This window comes from Rhipicephalus sanguineus, chromosome 4, assembly GCF_013339695.2.
Source record: "Rhipicephalus sanguineus isolate Rsan-2018 chromosome 4, BIME_Rsan_1.4, whole genome shotgun sequence".
NCBI classification, from domain to species: domain Eukaryota; kingdom Metazoa; phylum Arthropoda; class Arachnida; order Ixodida; family Ixodidae; genus Rhipicephalus; species Rhipicephalus sanguineus.
Window position 1 is genome coordinate 21,753,945 of NC_051179.1, and position 19,632 is coordinate 21,773,576.

The 19,632-nt window shown below is 42.9% G+C and overlaps 1 protein-coding gene across 3 annotated transcripts in view; it reads left to right on the plus strand.

Moving 5' to 3' along the window:
• LOC119389585 (aminopeptidase NAALADL1) overlaps positions 1-19,632 on the plus strand; it is a 36,463-nt gene that overhangs the window by 7,275 nt on the left and 9,556 nt on the right. For all 3 annotated transcript variants that reach the window (XM_037656925.2, XM_037656924.2, XM_049414486.1), the window contains 14 exons: positions 207-333; positions 1,745-1,867; positions 2,834-3,011; positions 5,780-5,879; positions 7,379-7,471; positions 8,695-8,780; positions 9,935-10,054; positions 11,077-11,159; positions 11,270-11,333; positions 13,780-13,945; positions 14,604-14,697; positions 15,252-15,495; positions 16,570-16,651; positions 17,786-17,881. In XM_037656925.2, the coding sequence (XP_037512853.1) occupies positions 207-333; positions 1,745-1,867; positions 2,834-3,011; positions 5,780-5,879; positions 7,379-7,471; positions 8,695-8,780; positions 9,935-10,054; positions 11,077-11,159; positions 11,270-11,333; positions 13,780-13,945; positions 14,604-14,697; positions 15,252-15,495; positions 16,570-16,651; positions 17,786-17,881 (1,656 nt within the window). The remainder of the gene's footprint in view (positions 1-206; positions 334-1,744; positions 1,868-2,833; positions 3,012-5,779; positions 5,880-7,378; positions 7,472-8,694; positions 8,781-9,934; positions 10,055-11,076; positions 11,160-11,269; positions 11,334-13,779; positions 13,946-14,603; positions 14,698-15,251; positions 15,496-16,569; positions 16,652-17,785; positions 17,882-19,632) is intronic.

Sequence of the window (19,632 nt, forward strand, 5' to 3'; positions counted from 1 at the left end):
ATTTAAATTTAAGTACATGGGTGTTCTTTGCTCTTCACCTTCATCGAAATGTGGCTGCCATGGACTGGAGCCGAACCCGCATCCTCAGGCTTGGTAGTGCGACACCTTACTTGTTAAGCTACCACGGGGGGTAGCTTGTATTGATGATGTATAATGCAGACCTGTCATGTTGTGTGATATCTTTTTATTTTCATCTCTGCATTCAGGGAACACCCAAATGAGGTGCGAATAATGAACGGAAACAACATACTGTTCAACACCTCTGAGACTGGGCCTGAGGCGGCCATGGCGGTGAAGCCATTTTCAGCCTATTCACCTTCGGGAACTGTCAGAGTAAGCTACGCTTACTTTGCTATGATTTATTTCACAAAAGCGTGAGAGTGAGTACCAATCAAGACGTTTAGTAAATTTAACGATCTTCCCACTTCCCTATGGGAGCCTCATTCACGATAATACTATTACGAAACATGCAGTGGAAACAACAATATAAAGAAAACGATGGCAGGAAAGCATTGGGAACAATAACGGTTGTTTATTAAGTTGCTATGTATAAGTAATAAGGTAATGGGAAATTGAATACAAGACAGTTTGCTGAAAGCAGGTGCCAAACCCACGTGTCTTGCATCTGCGCTTAATGTGAAATATGTGGATTTGATTCTGTGTGGGCACTAACTGTCTCACGTCTCTTGAACTCTCTTTGCTAGAACGGCTCTCGCGTCTCTTGTAATACGGCATCTCTGAATGATGCATGGCATGTCAAGGTCAGCACAGCTGTGCAGTAGCGCAAGAGATGGTGCAAGTGGTCCTACACTGGCATCGCCTGACGGCATGGTTACTTGGGCGCAAGAGGAACTTTAACCCTCTTCTTTTGCTCGGGGATGGTGTTGTGTGCTCAAAGGAGAGCTTCACAAGGCCATCCAATGGACTCTTCCTGTTCCCTCAATTTTACCTCTGTTCATGAGAGTTCGGTAACCGCAAACGAGGTAGATGTGGGTTTCAAGCAGAGGGAACATTACATGCTCAATATTCTGTTGTGGCTAGTTTCGATTCTGCAATGTTTTCTTGGCATGCTACATTAAGTGTAATTTAGCTAGCTGGTTTACTGTATAAAAGGTGCTATAAACGTTCCTTTGTGTGTTTGCCCTGCTGCATACTGTGTCCTTTTAGCTTGTTATACTTTGGTGGCACTAGCTAAGGCAGTTCTGTTCTTTTCTTAAATCCTCAACATAATGTTTTTGTGAACTTTGTTCCTTGAACACAAGAGTCCACACAACTCCAATCTGCAATGAGTTTGCTATCCTTTTGCCCACTTTCATTTCCTTTTAAGTTATTATTTGTAAATTTCATTTAAAAATAACAGTTAATATTTTTCTATCTCACTTCATTGTCTATTTTCTCATACAATTATGTTATAAAAAACATGATTGAGCCCATCAGATCTCCATTCTTGCTTGTATTGAATACAAATGATAAGATTCTGAAAAGAAGGCGGATGCATTGTCTAACCTGCACAAGGAACCTTACTGATTAAAGGCTATCTCCTGTTTTTTTCCTCACTTTTGGGAGGGCCAAATTTTTTTTAACAGTTTCTGTTACGCACATCATCCGGTGCTTATAGAAATAGCCCCGTGACATTTCACAAACGCGGTTTCAGAATACTGATTTCTGCGAAAGAAATGAACGATAAAGCAGTCACGAGTTGATGGCGTGACCGATGCATGCATTGTGCTTTGTTCGTATTCAGGGCAAGCCCGTGTACGCGCACTATGGAACCGAAGCCGACTTTGCCCTTCTCAGAAGCAAGAACATTGTCCTCAACAACACCATCGCGATCATAAGATATGGAAAGATACACCGCGGTTACAAGGTAAGTACCCGGACTCGCGCGGTGTAGCGCGGCTGCGTTTAACAAAAGTGGGGACATTTGTCCTCCTATTGCCTTACCACACATTTATGAGGTACTGATGGATAAAACAATTTTTGAGTAAATAAACATAACGACGAGATAATTAACGAAATATATTAGAATATGCATCCAAAACACACTTTTAGTAGCTCATTCTTCGTAAAAACAATGCAAAAATGGAACTGGCTCCCAGACAACATCGTTAACATAACTAATAACGAACTCTTTTTCTGTTCCATATGATAACAACACCAATAATGTCAACGTGAATTAAATTATTCTCCCAAATTGTCTCCGTTGTTCGAATGCACATTTGTGGTAGTATTTGCATATTCTGTATAATTCCATATAATTTGCGTGTTTTTGTGCTTTTTGTATGACCAAATGTATGATGTACAACAACATATTGCTATTTGTGATATGTTGTGATCCATGTCCCTGCCCTCCACAAACACACAATACCTTGTGGCGATGTATGTAAAAACTCACAGGGTCGCTTATGCATTCGCCTATGACGACTGGAAGGAGAAAGCCATCTTCTTCTTCTTTTTCTCTCGATCGATGCATTTCTCCCACCCCACGTTGAAAGCTTTCTGCACCCAGTGTGGTTTTTCACTGCCTCCAGGATTGGTGGCATTGCAAGCTTTTTGCACCTCGCCTGGTTTTGCACTGCCTCCATGATTGGCCCAGCTTTGACAAAGTGACGATGTCATGTGATGACATTATCATGTGACGTCATAGTGATGTCATGATGACGTCACATTGACATCAGAAATTTCGGCGATCTGTGACGACATCATGGGATAATAATTTATTGCATCACTCATGTTGACACCGACGGTCAATTTTTGTGTTTGATGAGGCATCTAAGGCTTTTGCCTTAATGAAGAAAGTAACCCTGTATTTCTGGTTATTCAACTCACCCAGGTGAAACTGGCCGAAGAGAACGGTGTAGCAGGTGTCCTGCTCTACAGTGACCCTTTTGACAGTCCCACTGACCGGTCAAACCCGTCAGGAGGAATGCGACTGCAAGGGGACGGCGTGGAGCGTGGGAACCTCAAGAGCTACCCTGGCGACCCCGGAACCCCGTACCTTCCAGCCACGGGTTAGTGTTGCAACAAAAAAGAAGAAAAAAATTGTTCAGTAGTGGGAAGCAATGAAGGAAATCTGTATGTGTTTACCAAAAAAGAAAGAAAAGCTTTGCAGTTGAAGAAACATGCGTCATGGTCCAGGTATTGAACCCAAAAGCAACGCCTCGCCGAGGCAAGTGGCTCTATCATTTGATCTCTAGAGGCGACTACCAGATTGTGGAATAAAAAAAGTTTGAAGAATGGGGACACTATATAGGAAAAGTAGAGCTGTGCGAATAGCAAAATTTTGGGTGCGATGCGAATTCAAATATTGAAGTGTGAGTGCGAATCGAATCGAATATTTTTCAAATATTTCTCGAATATACTTTAAGAGAGTTGACTGTTGGGCTAGTTGGTGTTCAGACATGGGAACCATCGTTAAAGGCGCAACACCACACAACACAAGAGAAGACCAGACGAGCACAGGCGCAAACTAACAACTGATTTATTGAAGGCAGATCTCCAGGCATATATACCAACAGGCTGCGCAGGCGCAACGTCACAACAATCCTCGGAAAACATCAAAAATATCGCGAAAGAAAATCAATTTCAGCTTTGTAAAGCGCAATGGAAGTGTCGCTGACACACGCCTCACCTGCTTTCCTGATTAGAAACGCTTCTAACGTTTCACGAGCCGTTTTTTGTCTGCTTCTACCTACAATTTTTGCGCATCGGAAACGTGGTTCACAATTCGGGCATGTCATGCAATGGTCGACAAGATGGCTTCGCTCTTTGTTAATTAGATTTCTTGCGTGTTCCCTGAGTACGAGATTCCCCTGACCTGCGGCAAAGTATATATCGGCCAGACGGGGCGCTGCCTCAATGACCGGCTCAGGGAACACGCAAGAAATCTAATTAACAAAGAGCGAAGCCATCTTGTCGACCATTGCATGACATGCCCGAATTGTGAACCACGTTTCCGATGCGCAAAAATTGTAGGTAGAAGCAGACAAAAAACGGCTCGTGAAACGTTAGAAGCGTTTCTAATCAGGAAAGCAGGTGAGGCGTGTGTCAGCGACACTTCCATTGCGCTTTACAAAGCTGAAATTGATTTTCTTTCGCGATATTTTTGATGTTTTCCGAGGATTGTTGTGACGTTGCGCCTGCGCAGCCTGTTGGTATATATGCCTGGAGATCTGCCTTCAATAAATCAGTTGTTAGTTTGCGCCTGTGCTCGTCTGGTCTTCTCTTGTGTTGTGTGGTGTTGCGCCTTTAACGATGGTTCCCATTTCTCGAATATTTCTAGAATATTTTTCGAATACTTCGAAGCGAAATTGCAGAAAAAAAGTTAGGATTCCTAAGCATACTCTTATGAGATAGCAACATGAAAGTGTTTCTTTTCGCTAGGTTGATGAAGCACTGGCGGGGTAATGTTTCATAGTTGTCTTATCAAGAATGAGGCAATGTAGAGGCCGAATTCTATTTATGTACATGATTTGGTGCAACTAATGTGTTGCCGACAACACTTTATACGTGATAGGCAAAGATGCCATTTCCTCAGCCTCTCCTCTTTCAATTTCTGTGGAAGCCCAACTGATGTGACGGACAAGGGTGTGCTCCCTTCAAGTCCGGAGTTCTAAATCTGCCTCGCAGACGTCGATATATAAGAACATCTGAAATTTTGGATGCTAAAAAGCTTCGGCGTCCGATTTTTCAGACTTCCTGCCCAAATTTCGGGCCCAAAACAGCATTAACTGAGCCCCCAACTCTGCCAGATCTTTCATCTCCATGTTGGAACCAGCGTTTTCTCGAGTTAATACATTTGCGACCGTAGCGGACCTTGAAAGGCAGCTTTGCCGCAATACCGGGGTGTGATGAGGAGAAGCATATTGAAAATCTAGGGACCACTTTCAATCGGACGTTGACTGTCTTGGCAAAGTTCGACTGTAACGGAGCTTGTAAGGCAGCTTTGCCGCAATACGGGGGTGTGATGAGGTGAAGCACATTAAAAATCTAGGGATCACTTTTAATCGGACTTAGTCTCTTGGCTAAGTTCGACCGTAACGGAGCTTGAAAGGCAGCTTTGCCGCAATACGAGAGTGTAATGAAGTGAAGCATATTGAAAATCTGAAGGGGTCATTTTCAATCGGACGTTGACTGTCTCTTGGCAAAGTTCGACCGTAGCGGAGCTTGAAAGGCAGCTTTGCCGCAGAACGGAGGTATGATGAGGTGAAGCATATTGAAAATCTAGGGACCACTTCTAATCGGACGTTGACTGTAGCTTCGCTATGTTCGACCGTAACGGAGCTTTAAAGGCAGCTTTGCCGCAATACGAGAGTGTAATGAGGTGAAGCATATTGAAAATTTGAAGGGGGCACTTTCAGTTGGACGTTGACTGTATTTGTTTTTGGGAAGTTCGAATAATAAAATTCCAGTGCGAATCGAATCGAATAGCAAGTACTATTCGAAAAATATTCGAAATTTCGAATATTCTCACACCCTTAATGAAAAGTTAATGTAAGGTTAAGAAAGCTTCATGAAATAAAACAAGTTATTTATCTACACTGGAAATATGCATGCAGATGTCTATACAGTAACTGAAGGTATAAATTTAAAGGACGTAAATTACAAGCTGCACCACAGATGTCTCTGTCATTGCAGTGTTTTAGCTATAACGAGCTTTCTTATTAAGCCATCCTAAGTAAGTTATTAGTCAACTTTGGGTACCTGGGCATTCATACATCTATGCGTCGGTAAACCAGCCTTCATCTTACTTTCTTGCACACTTCGTTCCATTGTTCAGATGATGTCTACATGCCCCCAAGGAGTGACCGCAAGTCTCTAGACCTTCCCTCAATTCCTGTGCAGCCGGTCAGCTACAACGATGCCCGCCAGTTGCTCAAGTAATTGAAACTTTCACGGTCCTCTATACTAGGTTACAACCTAAGAAAAAATGTAAGCTCCCCCCACAGAACTGTGGAGTGCCTCCCCTTCCCCTGTGAAAGACAGTCGTGCCAGCTGGTTTCTGTTCGAATAGTAAGCACTTTTTCTCAGCTAATGTAAATACTGTGCATATGAAGAGTTAAAGGTTCGTCGTTACTACATAAAACATAACGTTCGGCTGATCAGCGATGTCAGGATCCCTGACGAAATTTGACGTTCAAGTTTCTGACCTAAAGCCAGCAACACGTAGAGTTTCATACAATAACCTAGAGAGGAAACTGGCGCTGCAATTGTTCAACCACCATGGGAATGATAGGAAGTACAGGCTTCGAAATGGATTGTGTTAGCTAGCGAACTGTCTACGTATCTTTTTTTAGAGTTTCAGTTTCGTTCTTGACGAGGCGTGGGTAGTGTGGTGCGTTACAAAGCACTTAAGCAGTGCCTTTGTTGTTCAAAGATGCTGAAGACCACTAGATCTCTTGATTTGCTGTTTCAATGCATCTTTACAAGTTGTATATGGCAGTTTTAGTAAAGCGTCGTGCACTCACCGCTGCGCACAGATGTAGCGTCCCATGCCAGTGCAGGAAATTGAATAAAGTTCACGTCTTTTGATAAGCGCGTCTTGCCAAAACTCGTTCAAATCGGCTGCAAAACGACGGCGAAGCTAAGTAGACGCACCGTCGCGCTTCTCTGACTTGACTTCACAACAGAACGAGAGATGCGTTGGAGGCGGACCACTTGGACAGACGCACGTGGCATCGCAGCAGACGATACGTTAAGTGTTTCTCACTCAATGCAGTACTGTTATTTCCATAAATAAGAAATGCGTACTTTCGAGGGAAAGACAAGCGCGCTTGTTTTAAGTGTTGTAAAGAAAATAATTCATTTTATTGTGATGCCAAATCTGGAACACAATTGCAGAGCAATGTATACCCTGGTGATTGAATTTGTCCAGGTTTCAGTTCCATCTCACAGTCACGCAAACTTTTTGCAATAAGTTTTACGTACAAAAGAATGAAGCAAGTTTTAGTTGTAAATAACTTCATATCGCTTTGTTTTACGCTCGGCAAATAAGCATCGCGAATCTCAAGAACCTAATCCATCCGAAGCAAATCCGAAGCCTGTACTTCCCATCATTCCCATGGTGGTTGAAGCGCTGCTCAAGGAGCCCGCACAGACACTATTGCCAGATTCCCTTCTAGGTATTATTGTAAGAAACTCTATGCAGCAACACAAACATGTGTCTGTATGGGAAAGTCAACCATCTGAGAAGTGCCCGAAATCACGAAAATGAGTAAGTGCTATTGAATGGTGCAATTATGCAAATTCTGTCCGTCGGAGGGACAGCAATGGCTGTGGGCAAAGCTGACATGTTAGGTTGTAATCGAGTATAGCCAAATGCTTCTCGGTTTTTGTTTTTTCACTGCTGTCTTACGTACCTTTGCCCCTTGCCTTGCAGCAACATGTCTGGCAGCATGGCTCCGGTCGAATGGCAGGGAAGGTTGAACATCACGTACAACTTGGGCCCTGGCTACAGCACTGGAGATAACGTGTGAGTCTCGTTTGGCTGATGGCAGTGGAAAGCTAATCATTGCCTGAGCAATTTGTGCCTGAATAAGCGCATCTTCCACACAGCAAAACACAAAAGCATTGTGTTTATGTTTCTTAATATCATGAGAGTCTCCCGATGTGTGGGAGTGGGAGGATAGAATGACTACATTCAGTGAAAAAACTAAACATAAACTGCAGAGGTGCGTTTACCCACCACCTCACCCTAAACCCTATTGTTGCAGTCTGTCCAATGGTGACAATTACAAACCAGGCCCTATAAGAATCCAGCGCTGCTACATGCTGTATGTATCCAGATATATACATGATCGATCAGTGCAAAGATTGTGAGGCACGAGCTATTTTAGAACATATCCTAAGGGAATGCCAGAATGGGATACACAGTAATGTGTATTAATACCCTCTCCCCCCCCCCCCCTTCGTGTGCACTCTTATGATCACCATAACCCCTTCCGGTGCAAATTAGGATAAACTGTCTGTTACCTGTCAAATCAACACAAATTTATTCCTAGGCAATCTGTATTCTAGTGTAAGAAATAGAAGGTAGTAATGTGTTCATCTGTGCATCTTTCACAAATTGTAGTTAGAGTGTCACTAGTTATCTATTTATTCTGAAGTCAGTCATGTTATATTTTGGTCTAAAAGTAATCGAATCTCAGGTTTGATATACATCTGCAACTTTCTATCATCTGTATTCATTCCAAGCAAACAAAAATGGTAGTTTTCGCGTGGTCCCGGAACACAGCACATTGAGTGACTTTTCAAACATTGTAGTGTCTTTGGCTAAGTGATCCTCTGCAGTAATACACAGCACAACGAAATTAAGTTAGCTAGTTGTCCACTTGGGAAGCATGTACATACACTCAAACCTCATTATAACAAAGTTGCATCTGCCACGAAAATAACTTCGTTATATCCTAAAATTCGTTATAAACGTTTATTTATAACACTGTAGCTATGACAAGACTATTCTTCATTTACTTCGTTATAACCGATAATTCGTTATATCCGTGTTCGTTATAACGAGGTTTGAGTGTATGCGAACATTGCATTTCAAGCCGGTTGAAGTAACACGCAATTCCTGACGCACCTTAATAGCTGACAGTTACAATTGTACATGTCATCGCTGTAGGGGATATTGTCTTGCACTCTTGAGAATCCAAGTGTCTTCCAGCATTTTGCTTTTTTTTTTTCTTGAACGTGCAGTGAAGTGGAGTTGGCGGTGCACAACATCTTACAGCGCTCCAACATCCAAAACGTCATTGGTGTCATGATGGGAAACTTCGAGCCAGGTTTGTTTTTCTCCTCTTCATCACGATCAAGGAGGTTTAGAAAGATTTGCTGAAATGGAAATTATGCCTGAAGAGTGAAGCACCACCCCCCCAAAAGATGGCAGCCGCCATCTTAGTAGAGGCACAATACAACATTAGTGTTCGACCAAAGAAAATGGGAGCATTTTCCTGCAATGCCCTACAAGTTTTGAGCTTTGGCAAATTTTATTGGAGCTCTGGTCATCAATATTCATCTCGATGTGTTACTTTTGTCGGGAGCAATGATCTTTTATTTCATAATTAACCTAGCATTTACACTGACAGAGTAAAACCACTTGATGTTTAAGTGGGCACCGCCTGAAAAGAGCATGTTTCTGAGATAAAGGGTGAGCAAACGCTGGCTTCACCTTTGCTGGGAAGGCATTCCGAGAGCTTCCACTCCAGATTTTTTGTTTGACCTCCTTGATCGCGATGTACTCTTGGTCAGTTGTCTTGTAGATTGTGCTTACCTTTATTTGTCCACTGTCCTTGTCCTTTTAGTATTTCTTTTTGTGGCTTGCACGCTACTCTTGTTCGAGAAAATGTTGCTAAGGCTGCGTGTTAAAACTACTATATGTCTTTCTTCTCCCGTAATGCTATGTTTGTTTGTTACATGAATTCAGTGAAGTGCACAAAAATGCAGAAAGAAAGTAGTTTCATTAACGAAAAGGAGTACCAACACAGGCACTGGCTACTAGCTGAATTTTATTGGTCAAAGAATGTACATATAGGCACATAAAAGGTGAAAATGTTGTGAAGCATGATATTGCAGACACATGGGTAAGATTGGTAGGTTTAAGGAAACAGTAGTAACATTTTGAAAGCGCATACATGTAGAAAAGTCATAAGGCAATAATTTCTTAGGAGTACTATATAGGTTAAAAAGTGAAATTCTCTTGAGTGTGCACCTCGTGTGGGTAAAGTATGGGATGTATTGAGGCATTCTTTTCAACTTGTCAGCGTTGAACTTGAGTTTCTCAAATAGCAGGCATCAAGTTGATGTCATTTTTCTTTCGTTAGGCCACTTGAAATATCTAATGGATTCACACAAAGTGCCCCTAGTGGCCAGGAAATGCCATTATCTCTACCTTGATTCCATCAAAACATTGGCATGCGTATGTAATGCTATCATGCAGGCAGATACATTATTGTGGGCTGCCACCACGATTCATGGACCAAAGGTGCGGGTGACCCTGGCACAGGGATGGCCGCCCTCATGGAACTTGTGCGACTGTTTGGGAGCCTTAGAAAGAACGGTCAGTGCCTACTTTCTTAACTGGCTTCACAATTGTGCACAGCTGTCATGATGTCATCATGCACGCATCGTTTTACTTCTTGACATTCATTGCTTTCATCAACTCATCACTGTTTATTTCTCTTTGTCAGCCTCAGTGATACAGTGTTTATGGCGCTCAGCTGCTGACCCGAAGGTTGCGGGTTCAATCCCGGCCACGACGGTCCCATTTCGATGGAGGCGAAATGCTAGAGGCCCATGTAGTGTGCAATGCCAGTGCACATTAAAGAACACCGAATGGTCGAAATTTCCATAGCCATCCACTATGGCATACCTCATAATCATATTGTTACATGAATGATGCATGTAGTGTGAATACACGTAGCAGTATCGTGGGTTTGGCGCGTAAAACCCCGAATGTCATTATTACCTCTCTCCCTCTCAAGGCGCATGTAGTAGGTACCACTTTGGCAGTAAGATTCATCTCACCTAACGGGGTCGTGCATGCATTTAAAATTCTGAAGTGCACTGTCAGATCTATGCTAGCACCACTGACTGCTCTGGAAATAAGTGATTCGTGTGTTAACAGTTGTTGAACTCGAGCAGCATCTTTCTCTCAGGTTACTGCCTGCATTGTTGCTATGAGTGCCTTGTGTAGTTTATTTCATGGTTCACCAGGTAAACAGTTTTGCGCCATTGAATTTCTTTGCCAGTTGCTATTTCGGCGTTTGTGGTGTCCTGACTTCTTTCTTGTGTTCGTGTTTGCATGCCCTGCCTTTTTAGAATGACTATTTCAGCCCATGATATCGTCACACTTTCATGAGGCAATATCAGAACAAAGAAACAATGGCAGAGCAAGAGTGAGGAAGCTTGAATTTTACACATCGTCGTTGAAATGTTGGTCACAAAAGTGTGTACCACTCTGCTACCATTTGGTACTCACGCAGTTGTCCTCTGTTACTCCTCATTGTCTATGATTCGTCACAGCATTGCTGCGAAAAGGTAGACTGGTTGATGCATACGGTTGATCTTTTTTTGCTGCAGGTTGGACTCCTGGACGAACACTTGTGTTTGCCAGTTGGGATGCTGAAGAGTTTGGCATGGTGGGCTCCAACGAGTGGGTGCAGGTAATTTCGTCATTCCCTGCATTACCACTCTTCATTGCCCATTTTCGTGAGTGTCTGCACATTCTGGGCAGAAAACTGAATTTCTTTTTTTGAAACCACGTTACTCACAGGCACACGAGCAGGAGCTCTATCATCGTACAGTGGCGTACATCAACCTCGACCAAGCAGTCTCTGGTGAGGACTTTCAGTCTCATAGATGCGTCAGTTCAGTCTTGCACCTTTGAGGGCATGTTTCATGTGGGTACAGGTATGTGGATCCACACATAGGATGCCATTTGTGCAGATTTCCTAGAGAGTAAGCTTGCATGTTGAGATTTTTCCAAACTTAATTTCTACATTTAGATTACACTTTATCAATGAAAGAAGCATCGCTGCACAAAGAAAAAGATATCACGGATCTGTGAGCTGGCAAACTGCTTTATGTGTGGAAAATCCTGTCGGATTTGTCATATCAGTACCATAAGTAAATAGTGATATCAACACAAGTTAACTAATAAACAAGATGAAAACTTGCAGCTAAAAAAGGTTAATCTGTTGTTTAAGGGGTATTAACACAGGGGAGAAACAAAAATTGCGGATCACAAGACGACAACGTCATGGATTAGCGAGGGGGCGCAGCCCACTCGCTAATCCGTGACGACGTTGTCACATGATCTGTAATCCCTGCTTCTCCCCTGAGAATTTCTCCCCCATATGAATACCCCTTTACAACCCCTTACCTAGCAACAATAATGCTTTGTCAAGCAGAGAAGCTTGGTAGTGCACCCATCTCCTAAAAGTCTCATACAATAGCCTCCTATCACACGACAGTTGCAGCTAGTATTTGGAGAAACCATGGTGTCTTTTAAAATCAATGCGACACTGACATGACTTGAAATGTTGTCCTGGAATATGTAGGGGTTTGTTTTTTGCCATGTTGCTTGCGCTGCTGAAGTACAGTCATGGACAAATGAAATGCAAACAAGAAGTTACGAAGTGAAACAGCTTCCTCAAACAATAACTTGAGAGCACAATCTTGCATTGGTAATTATGCGGTTCCAAAGATTTTTCAAACTCCACACTAAGTGTATTGGTGAAAACAAAAACAAAATAATGTGTTTTAGTTGCACTGAACTTGCTTGTATATTACAATTGTCCATAACCGTATAATTCTACCAAGCCAAGGTGTCTGTTCTTTTTAGCTGATACATTGTCTTCATAACCGTATAATTTTACCAAGCCAAAGTGTGTGTTCTTTTTAGCTGATGCATTGTCTTGTGCCCTTTAAAGCGCCCCTAAATAACTTCTGGAAATACAAAGAACGAGCATGTTATTCTCTCCTGGTGTGTCTTTTCGGCACAATTCGGGGCGCCAGCAGTCTGTGCACATACAGGGATTTCAGGTGTGAATGTGTCCTTCTGGCTTTGCCGTGCAGTCGCATGCCTATTCTGTGCCTCATATGACTGTTGTGCGCAATCAACTGATTTCACTTCGTCCTGTGCGTTTACAACTGCACAAGCGGAGATAACAGCGTGTTGCCGAAAAGCGTAATTCCTGATAGGCTCAACGCTAGGTGCTGACATTGTTCATGTGTTTTATGAATAAATCACTGACGAGGAGGAAATAGTGCCTGTAGGAAGGCTAGTGAAGGCAAGAAAAAAAACACTCTTTCGTCTTTGAACTCAGAGGGGATTAGGGGCCTTTTATCCCTTTGTAGGTTCGCCTATACTTTTGACACGATGTTATAAAAACCAGCTGTGGTATATACATATAAACTGAAAAAAATAGCATAAAACAAATTTTATCAAAAACAAGCCAGTACTTTGCTGGAAAAATATGGGACACATATGTCCCACTGACTCATGAAGGTACAATCATGCAAACACATCGCCGAGTAATTGGGATGAAACGGCCGTAACATGTGGTGCAGAGGAGCACTTCTGATCTGTTGCAGAGAAGCATTGTGCGCACCTCATTTCCAGCAGTGGAACAGCACTGGCACATTCGCCTTACAAGCCTTTATTGGGCTGTGGTCCGTTCTTGTAAAGTTTGCTTCACCACACACACCAACCATTTTTTGGCAGTTTGTTGTCCCTTCTTCCGCTGTCAAAATGGTCGAGTACTGATGGTGTCCCTGAATATCTGCCCACTTTTCGAGAGGTATATGATATCAAGATAATTATTCCCATGCACTGTTATCTCCAATTCGGCTTAGCGAAGAGCGTGAAAATTTCGCAGAGGACTGTGTTTCTATGCATTTATCAGTCAAGTTACTGCACAAAGCTACATAAACACATGATGACTGGGAGCTGAAATCGCTTCTCTAGAAAACTTCTGTAACTAATGGAACAAATTTCAGACATTATGGCACTACTGCCACCTTCTGAAACTGCGGTAAAACAATTGTTCTCGAGCTTACATAGAGTTAGGTGAGATAGCAGCCACTTAGCGTTGTGACATCCACTTGTGACAGCTGATGTGGGGTAAGAGTTTTTCTGCAGCAGAAAAAGAGGGACATGTGTGTCCCGCTGTCGCACAAAGGGTTAACATTTGCCTTTCATTTTGTTGACACAGTATGAGAATTAAGCCAAGTGCAGGCCCAGCACGTTTTTTTGGTTCCTGTTTTTCTCGACACGCGCAGGAAACAGCTCTCTGTACGCACTGGCCAGCCCTCTGTTGCGTCAAGCGCTGAAGGAAGCCGCAGAGCTGGTGCCCTGCCACGAAGGCGCACACACCGAGATGAGCGTATACGACATGTGGCGGATGCGCAAGCCCCGTGTGCCCAACAACTCGCATGCACCACCTCTGTGAGCACAATGTACCTTTATTCAAAGAGTGTCTTCTCTGTCATTTGTTCTTTACTGCCGTCTCAGATTTAGACCAACAAAAACGGGTTTGTTAATGTGTTAGGAAAAATCTAGAGCACCAACGTAAAAGGCAAAGTGACCAGTGAAATGGTGTGTGTGGCATCCACCCTGTCCAAGATCTAGATCGTTCCCTGCACAACTTGAGAATTGAGCCACACCGCACAAGCTAAGCGAGAAGTTCAGCACAACAAAGGCGGATAAAGATGCGCCCTCTTGTCTCACATGCATGTTTGTCGTCTTTTTCTTTTCTGTGTCACGCTGTTTAATGTTGCAGTCCTAAAAATTGTAACCATTAGGTAGTTTTCTACGTTTACTGGAAAACCTAAAGCACCAGTCCTTAGCTACGGCAAACTTCAATGACGGGTCACAGCATGAATGTTCATGAGATATGTTTCATATATACCTACGAGAGAGCAGTGAGCTATCTCTGTACGCTGTAACAGAAATTCAGCTTTGGAGGCCTGTCGACAATGGCGGACAAGTACGGAGCAAATGCTTCTTTAGGCTGGGTAATGCTGGTTGAAAGGTTTAACAATATTTTTTGCGTTTATTTCTCATATATTTTGTTATAATGAATGCTCTTTCTTGTCTCTCTCAGCATAATGCCCCCTGCATCAGGCTCGGATTTCGCTTCCTTCCTGCTGAGCCTCGGAGTGGCTTCTGCACACCTGCAGTTTGTGGGAAAAGATCCGGTGAGTAATATGTACTCACCGTTACAGCAGAAGAAGCACTTAAGTGGAAACTGCTGAGGGGGTGGCTATGTAGTTATACAGACAACGTGGATAACAGTCTTTAGTTTCTGTGTCACACCATAGTCATTGTTAGTCATCATTATTTCCTTTCGCCTTGTTTTGTGTTCTTCATAGACTTGCACTCGGTTGAAGGGAGGGAACATAAGTGGTCCAGTGGGTTCACTGGGCCAAAGATTTAGATGCATACTTGGAACTTCATGTTCTTGTAGTAATCCTTGCAGAGTTTGAATTTTAAAGCTCTATTAGTTCATGTTTTTCTTTCGCTCTATCCATAGTGATCTCCTTGAAGTCATCGAAGCCTGTTTGAGTATGATAAAAATAATTACCTGAAATTCCAGTTCTCACGGGAATAAAAGACAGTGTGTCAAGAGGAGACAAATACTACTTAAAAGAAAAAGCCGCATGAGGAGCAAAATGTCATTTTGTCGAACAATTTTTTACAGTAATTGGAAACTATCTGTAGACTGTTCTAACTCTTGTGGGGTGACAAACAGGCATCGGACTACCCACCTTACCACACGGCGTACGACACGTACGAAATGGTCGTGAACCAGACCGATCCGGGCCTGCGCTCTCTGGCCAGCCTGGTGCGGGTGGTTGGCGTGCTCCTGCTGAAACTGGTGGACTCGCTTCAGCTGCCCATGCACGCGGCTGACTACGCCGAGCAGATACGCCTCGACTACGTTGTCTTTGAGAAGACCTACAGCTCACTGCTCAAGGATCACAACATCGACCTCGGTCAGTAGTGGAGCTGGCTGCTATCCCAGAAACACGAAACTGTTCTCACCCAGTTCATTGAAATGTGAGGACTCAATGAAAGGCAACAAATGCTAGCATGGGCTCTCACACTGTTTCGAAACTGTGGCAGTTAGCATTATCTTGGTGAAATGTACCGAGAATGATCGTGCTTGTTAAAACTCATTTGTTGACCACTAAGCTGGGCTTAGTGATCTTGTGTGAAATGTGACTGCTAGGTTGCAGCATTAGCAGCCTCGCTTTTCATTGGGGACAGAATGCAAAACTGTTCAAGCCCTTTGACCTATAGATCCCTGATATGGTTTTTTGCACTTATATAAGCAATTAGCCTGCAACTAAACAAAATCATTCACATCATGATTTAAGCAAAAAACCTTGTATCGGGAAGTCTATGGGCCAATAACGTTGACTCTCCTCCTAAGCCATGCTTTGTGTCCTCATATATTCATTGTTGAGCGGTCTCGCCCAAGCAACACTTTCTGTTAATGTCTACCACCATGCCATAGATGATGGAAACCACACTCTCTGTTATTTTTCTTCGTAGGAAGCGCAAAACTACAGACACGGACAGCAAGGAAGAAACACACTACACAAGTGCTTATTGTTGAGTTTATCTCGGTGCCACCAGGTGCCACCAGATATCTGGCCACTCACGTTTTCTCTTGTGGTACAAACTCACAAGTCTCACGAGTGATGTTTCAAAACAATACCATTTCCCAAAAAAAAGGGGGTGCGGCTGAAAACTCGACATGCACTGTGTGCTGCAATCTGTAGCGACGTGCACGTTTAAAACGTTATAATAAATTACACACTTTCTGCAGTGAAAAAATTACTGAAAAAAGCCTCTGTTTTGGCTTGAGAAGTGAAACCCCGTCACTGGATCTTGTTATATTCTTATCAGTTGAAACATTGGTTTATTTAAACCAGTTTGAAAGCTTTCATTATATAACAGTGTACATTTTCTTGCCTTAGTAGTAGTTCATTAGTTTCAGAATAGATATTCAGTGTAAAGGGCACACAATCAATCCGTCGCACAAATATGAATATTTTCTTCAGAGCCACTTTCCAAGTCCTTGATCCAGTTCGAGCAGGCAGCGCTGAACTTCCACGACAACTACGAGGAGATGAACAAGAACAAGTGAGGAACTTTTTATGCACTACTGAATAGTTAAATTGAAATCCCTTTCTTGGTCCATTCTGGGTCCATTCTTTACTAAAACATAGTAAAGAAATGTAAGATGAGGTTGTTCTACCACTTCCTAATTTGCTTCTGTAGGGCATAGGTGTGAGCAGTGCTCCATTGCATGTAATATTATTCGTTAATATTACAGGTGCAGTTAATTTAGACTTGTATTCCAATTATATCACAACTTTAAATTCGAACTATTTGAATAAATTAAATAACAGAAGTAGGCTTACAGCCAAACCTCAACGTATAAAACAAGTGCCTCGTTACAAGAATGGAGTTATACACACAGACCCAGTCATGCTGAAACAAATTCACATGCAAATCAGTCTCATTTACGGCAATTGGTGTCAGTTTAATCGTTGTATATGGGCACCTGCAAATATATACCAATAAAATTTTTCAACTAACCAACCAATCTGCAAATATATGCAGAAGCTGTAACATCAAACCTGGCCACATTTTCAACTATTATTGCCTCCTTGAAAAGGCCGTGTTTCTCTTGAAAGTGAAGCAAGGAAAGGCTTAGTTAACCGAAGTCGTTAATTTACTGCTTTGAACGACTAAGCGGTTTCAAAAGGTATCGAAAGCAAAGTGGACGAACTGTCATTTTGGTGCTCATTTTAATCAATATATTTTTGAGTAGTCCAACTTTGTATAACTGTGCACTCAGAGTGCATCCGTAATTCCCAGAATAGTTGAAAGCCTCCATGCTTACTAAGCTGTATGAGACTGTATGCAGCGCAAGGAAATTACGCCTGTATAGTTGCTTATTGCATTGGATGTAGTAGTGTTAGTGCTGCCTGTACTTCATTTTTGATGAGATTCGCCATTGTGTGCTCTGCATGTGTGTAAATTTCATAAATTAAATGATGAATAGCTGTAGATGTACAGTGAGTATATTCACAGCCATTTGGTGCATCGGGTAGTAAAGTTGGGCATATTTTCTTACCATCTCTACACATTTCGTCTGTCACGGTGTTTAACTAAAGTGTGTTGTACGTAAAATTGCACAATGCACTTTTACAGCCGTTGACCTGTCTCAGGGACATTATGTTGTAATGCTGCCTTTGTTTCTGTGTACAGCTTGCTACTGGCTCTTCAAGAGTACAATGATCGGCTGATGCAGCTGGAGAGGGCGTTCCTTTTGCCCGCGGCGTATCCACATCACCCGCACTACAGGTGAACACACACTCTAAGTTGTTGTCCAAGTCAGGCAAAAACTGATTAGATGATTTTTCAGCTGACTGGAATAACTTATTGAAAGTGTAGGTCATCGTTTCACTATGTGGGAAATTCCACCTTTAAAAATGCATCGGTGACACTGAAATTTCATACTAGTGCTGTTCTACATGGCAACACAGAGCCAGTACTTGTCTCCGTTTGTGCCACACCAAAGTTCAGTGGACAGTATTGTTAAAGACATTTACGTTATGAAGGTACTCTGTTATGCATTTCATAACACAGTTTGCCCCCCTGTTAATGGTGGGGACACTTTTGTTCACGATAGTTTACGGGATAACATTGGTCATGGTGCAGGGTCAACAAATGTTTTGTGAGTATGCAGATCATCATGCTAGTATGTATTTGAATACATGCTGCAAACACTAGTGAAAGAGGCAGCATGTGTCATTGGCTGTTGTCTTGCTGGAGCATTCGCTCGGAACAATCTCCTCTGGTGCTTCATCTTAAATGTGCTTAAGGCACCTTGGTTTAGGAATCTCTCAAACAAACCAGCAGAGCACATAGATTGTTTGGTGGAAGTCGTGTCTGCAAAGTATGAAACAGTTGTGTGGTGTGAAAACGGTCCAAATATTAAACATACATTTAATTATTGCAGCCTTTCTTTTGAGGGAGCTGCACTTTGAGAGGGGTGTGAAAGTCGCCTGCACGAATGCCCGGATGCAACAGGCACTCCTTGTGACGTCACTGACCATAGTCCAATGTGGAGCACACAGTGCCACCTCTGAAGACGCCCCTCTAAGAAAAATGGAAAAATAAAAAGAAAGAAATTAAGAAGGAGGCAGGGTTCATGAAGGAACATAACACACTGCCCCTGCTCCGGCAAATGAGAGAAGTCAGGGAAAGTACTCCACTTGCAGACACTAGCTGAAGCGAAGGGGGGGGGGGTTCTCAGTCTCTGTTGACGATGGCCCTCTTCTTGGGGTGACACGGTAACAGGGCAGCATCAGCTTAGCCTGGGGAGAAGGGGATTGGGGTTTCAAACCCTCCCCCCCCCCCCCAAATGTTTAAATTTTGCATGTATACATACACCATACACATACAAATACATGCACGAACATACTGAAAGGTTGGTTAAAAAATTCCCCTAAAAAAATTTCTGGCTACGCCACTGCAGGGCAGTACAGTTTCTTCTCTGCACTTGAAAGATTATTTTAGTAAAATGTTATCTAGATGGCACCTTATAAGTTCTGGTGTCTAAACAAAACTTGCTATGGGGCCTGGTGAGGGTTCCTTTAAAGCAGGGATCGGCAATTTGCGGCCCGCGAGACATTACTATGCGGCCTCCGGCACAACGTCAGAATTTTCCCCCTCCCCTTGTCACTTCGTATCTGAAGGCCGTCATGGCATTTTTGACCTCAAATGGGGTTAGACAGGAACAAAGAAAGATCGCCTCCATTTGCCATTATGCCCCATCTTCACACTTAGCCGGAATTTAGCCAAAATTTTGCCAGAACTTAGGTAGCTGTGTACATTATTGTCAGTTCGTCAAATTTTTTTCTCTTTGCCTGCAAGGCCTCCCCCCTCTCCCCCCCCCTTCGATTTGATGTCCGGTCCCCGCTGTGCTGGCTTCATGCAAATTGCAAATTGGTTTTCACCCTCAAAAGGTTGCCGACCCTTGCTTTAAAGAACTGATACATTTCAAGTTCGCTGTATATCACTAAGAAATGCACCTGTTGCTTGCACATAGC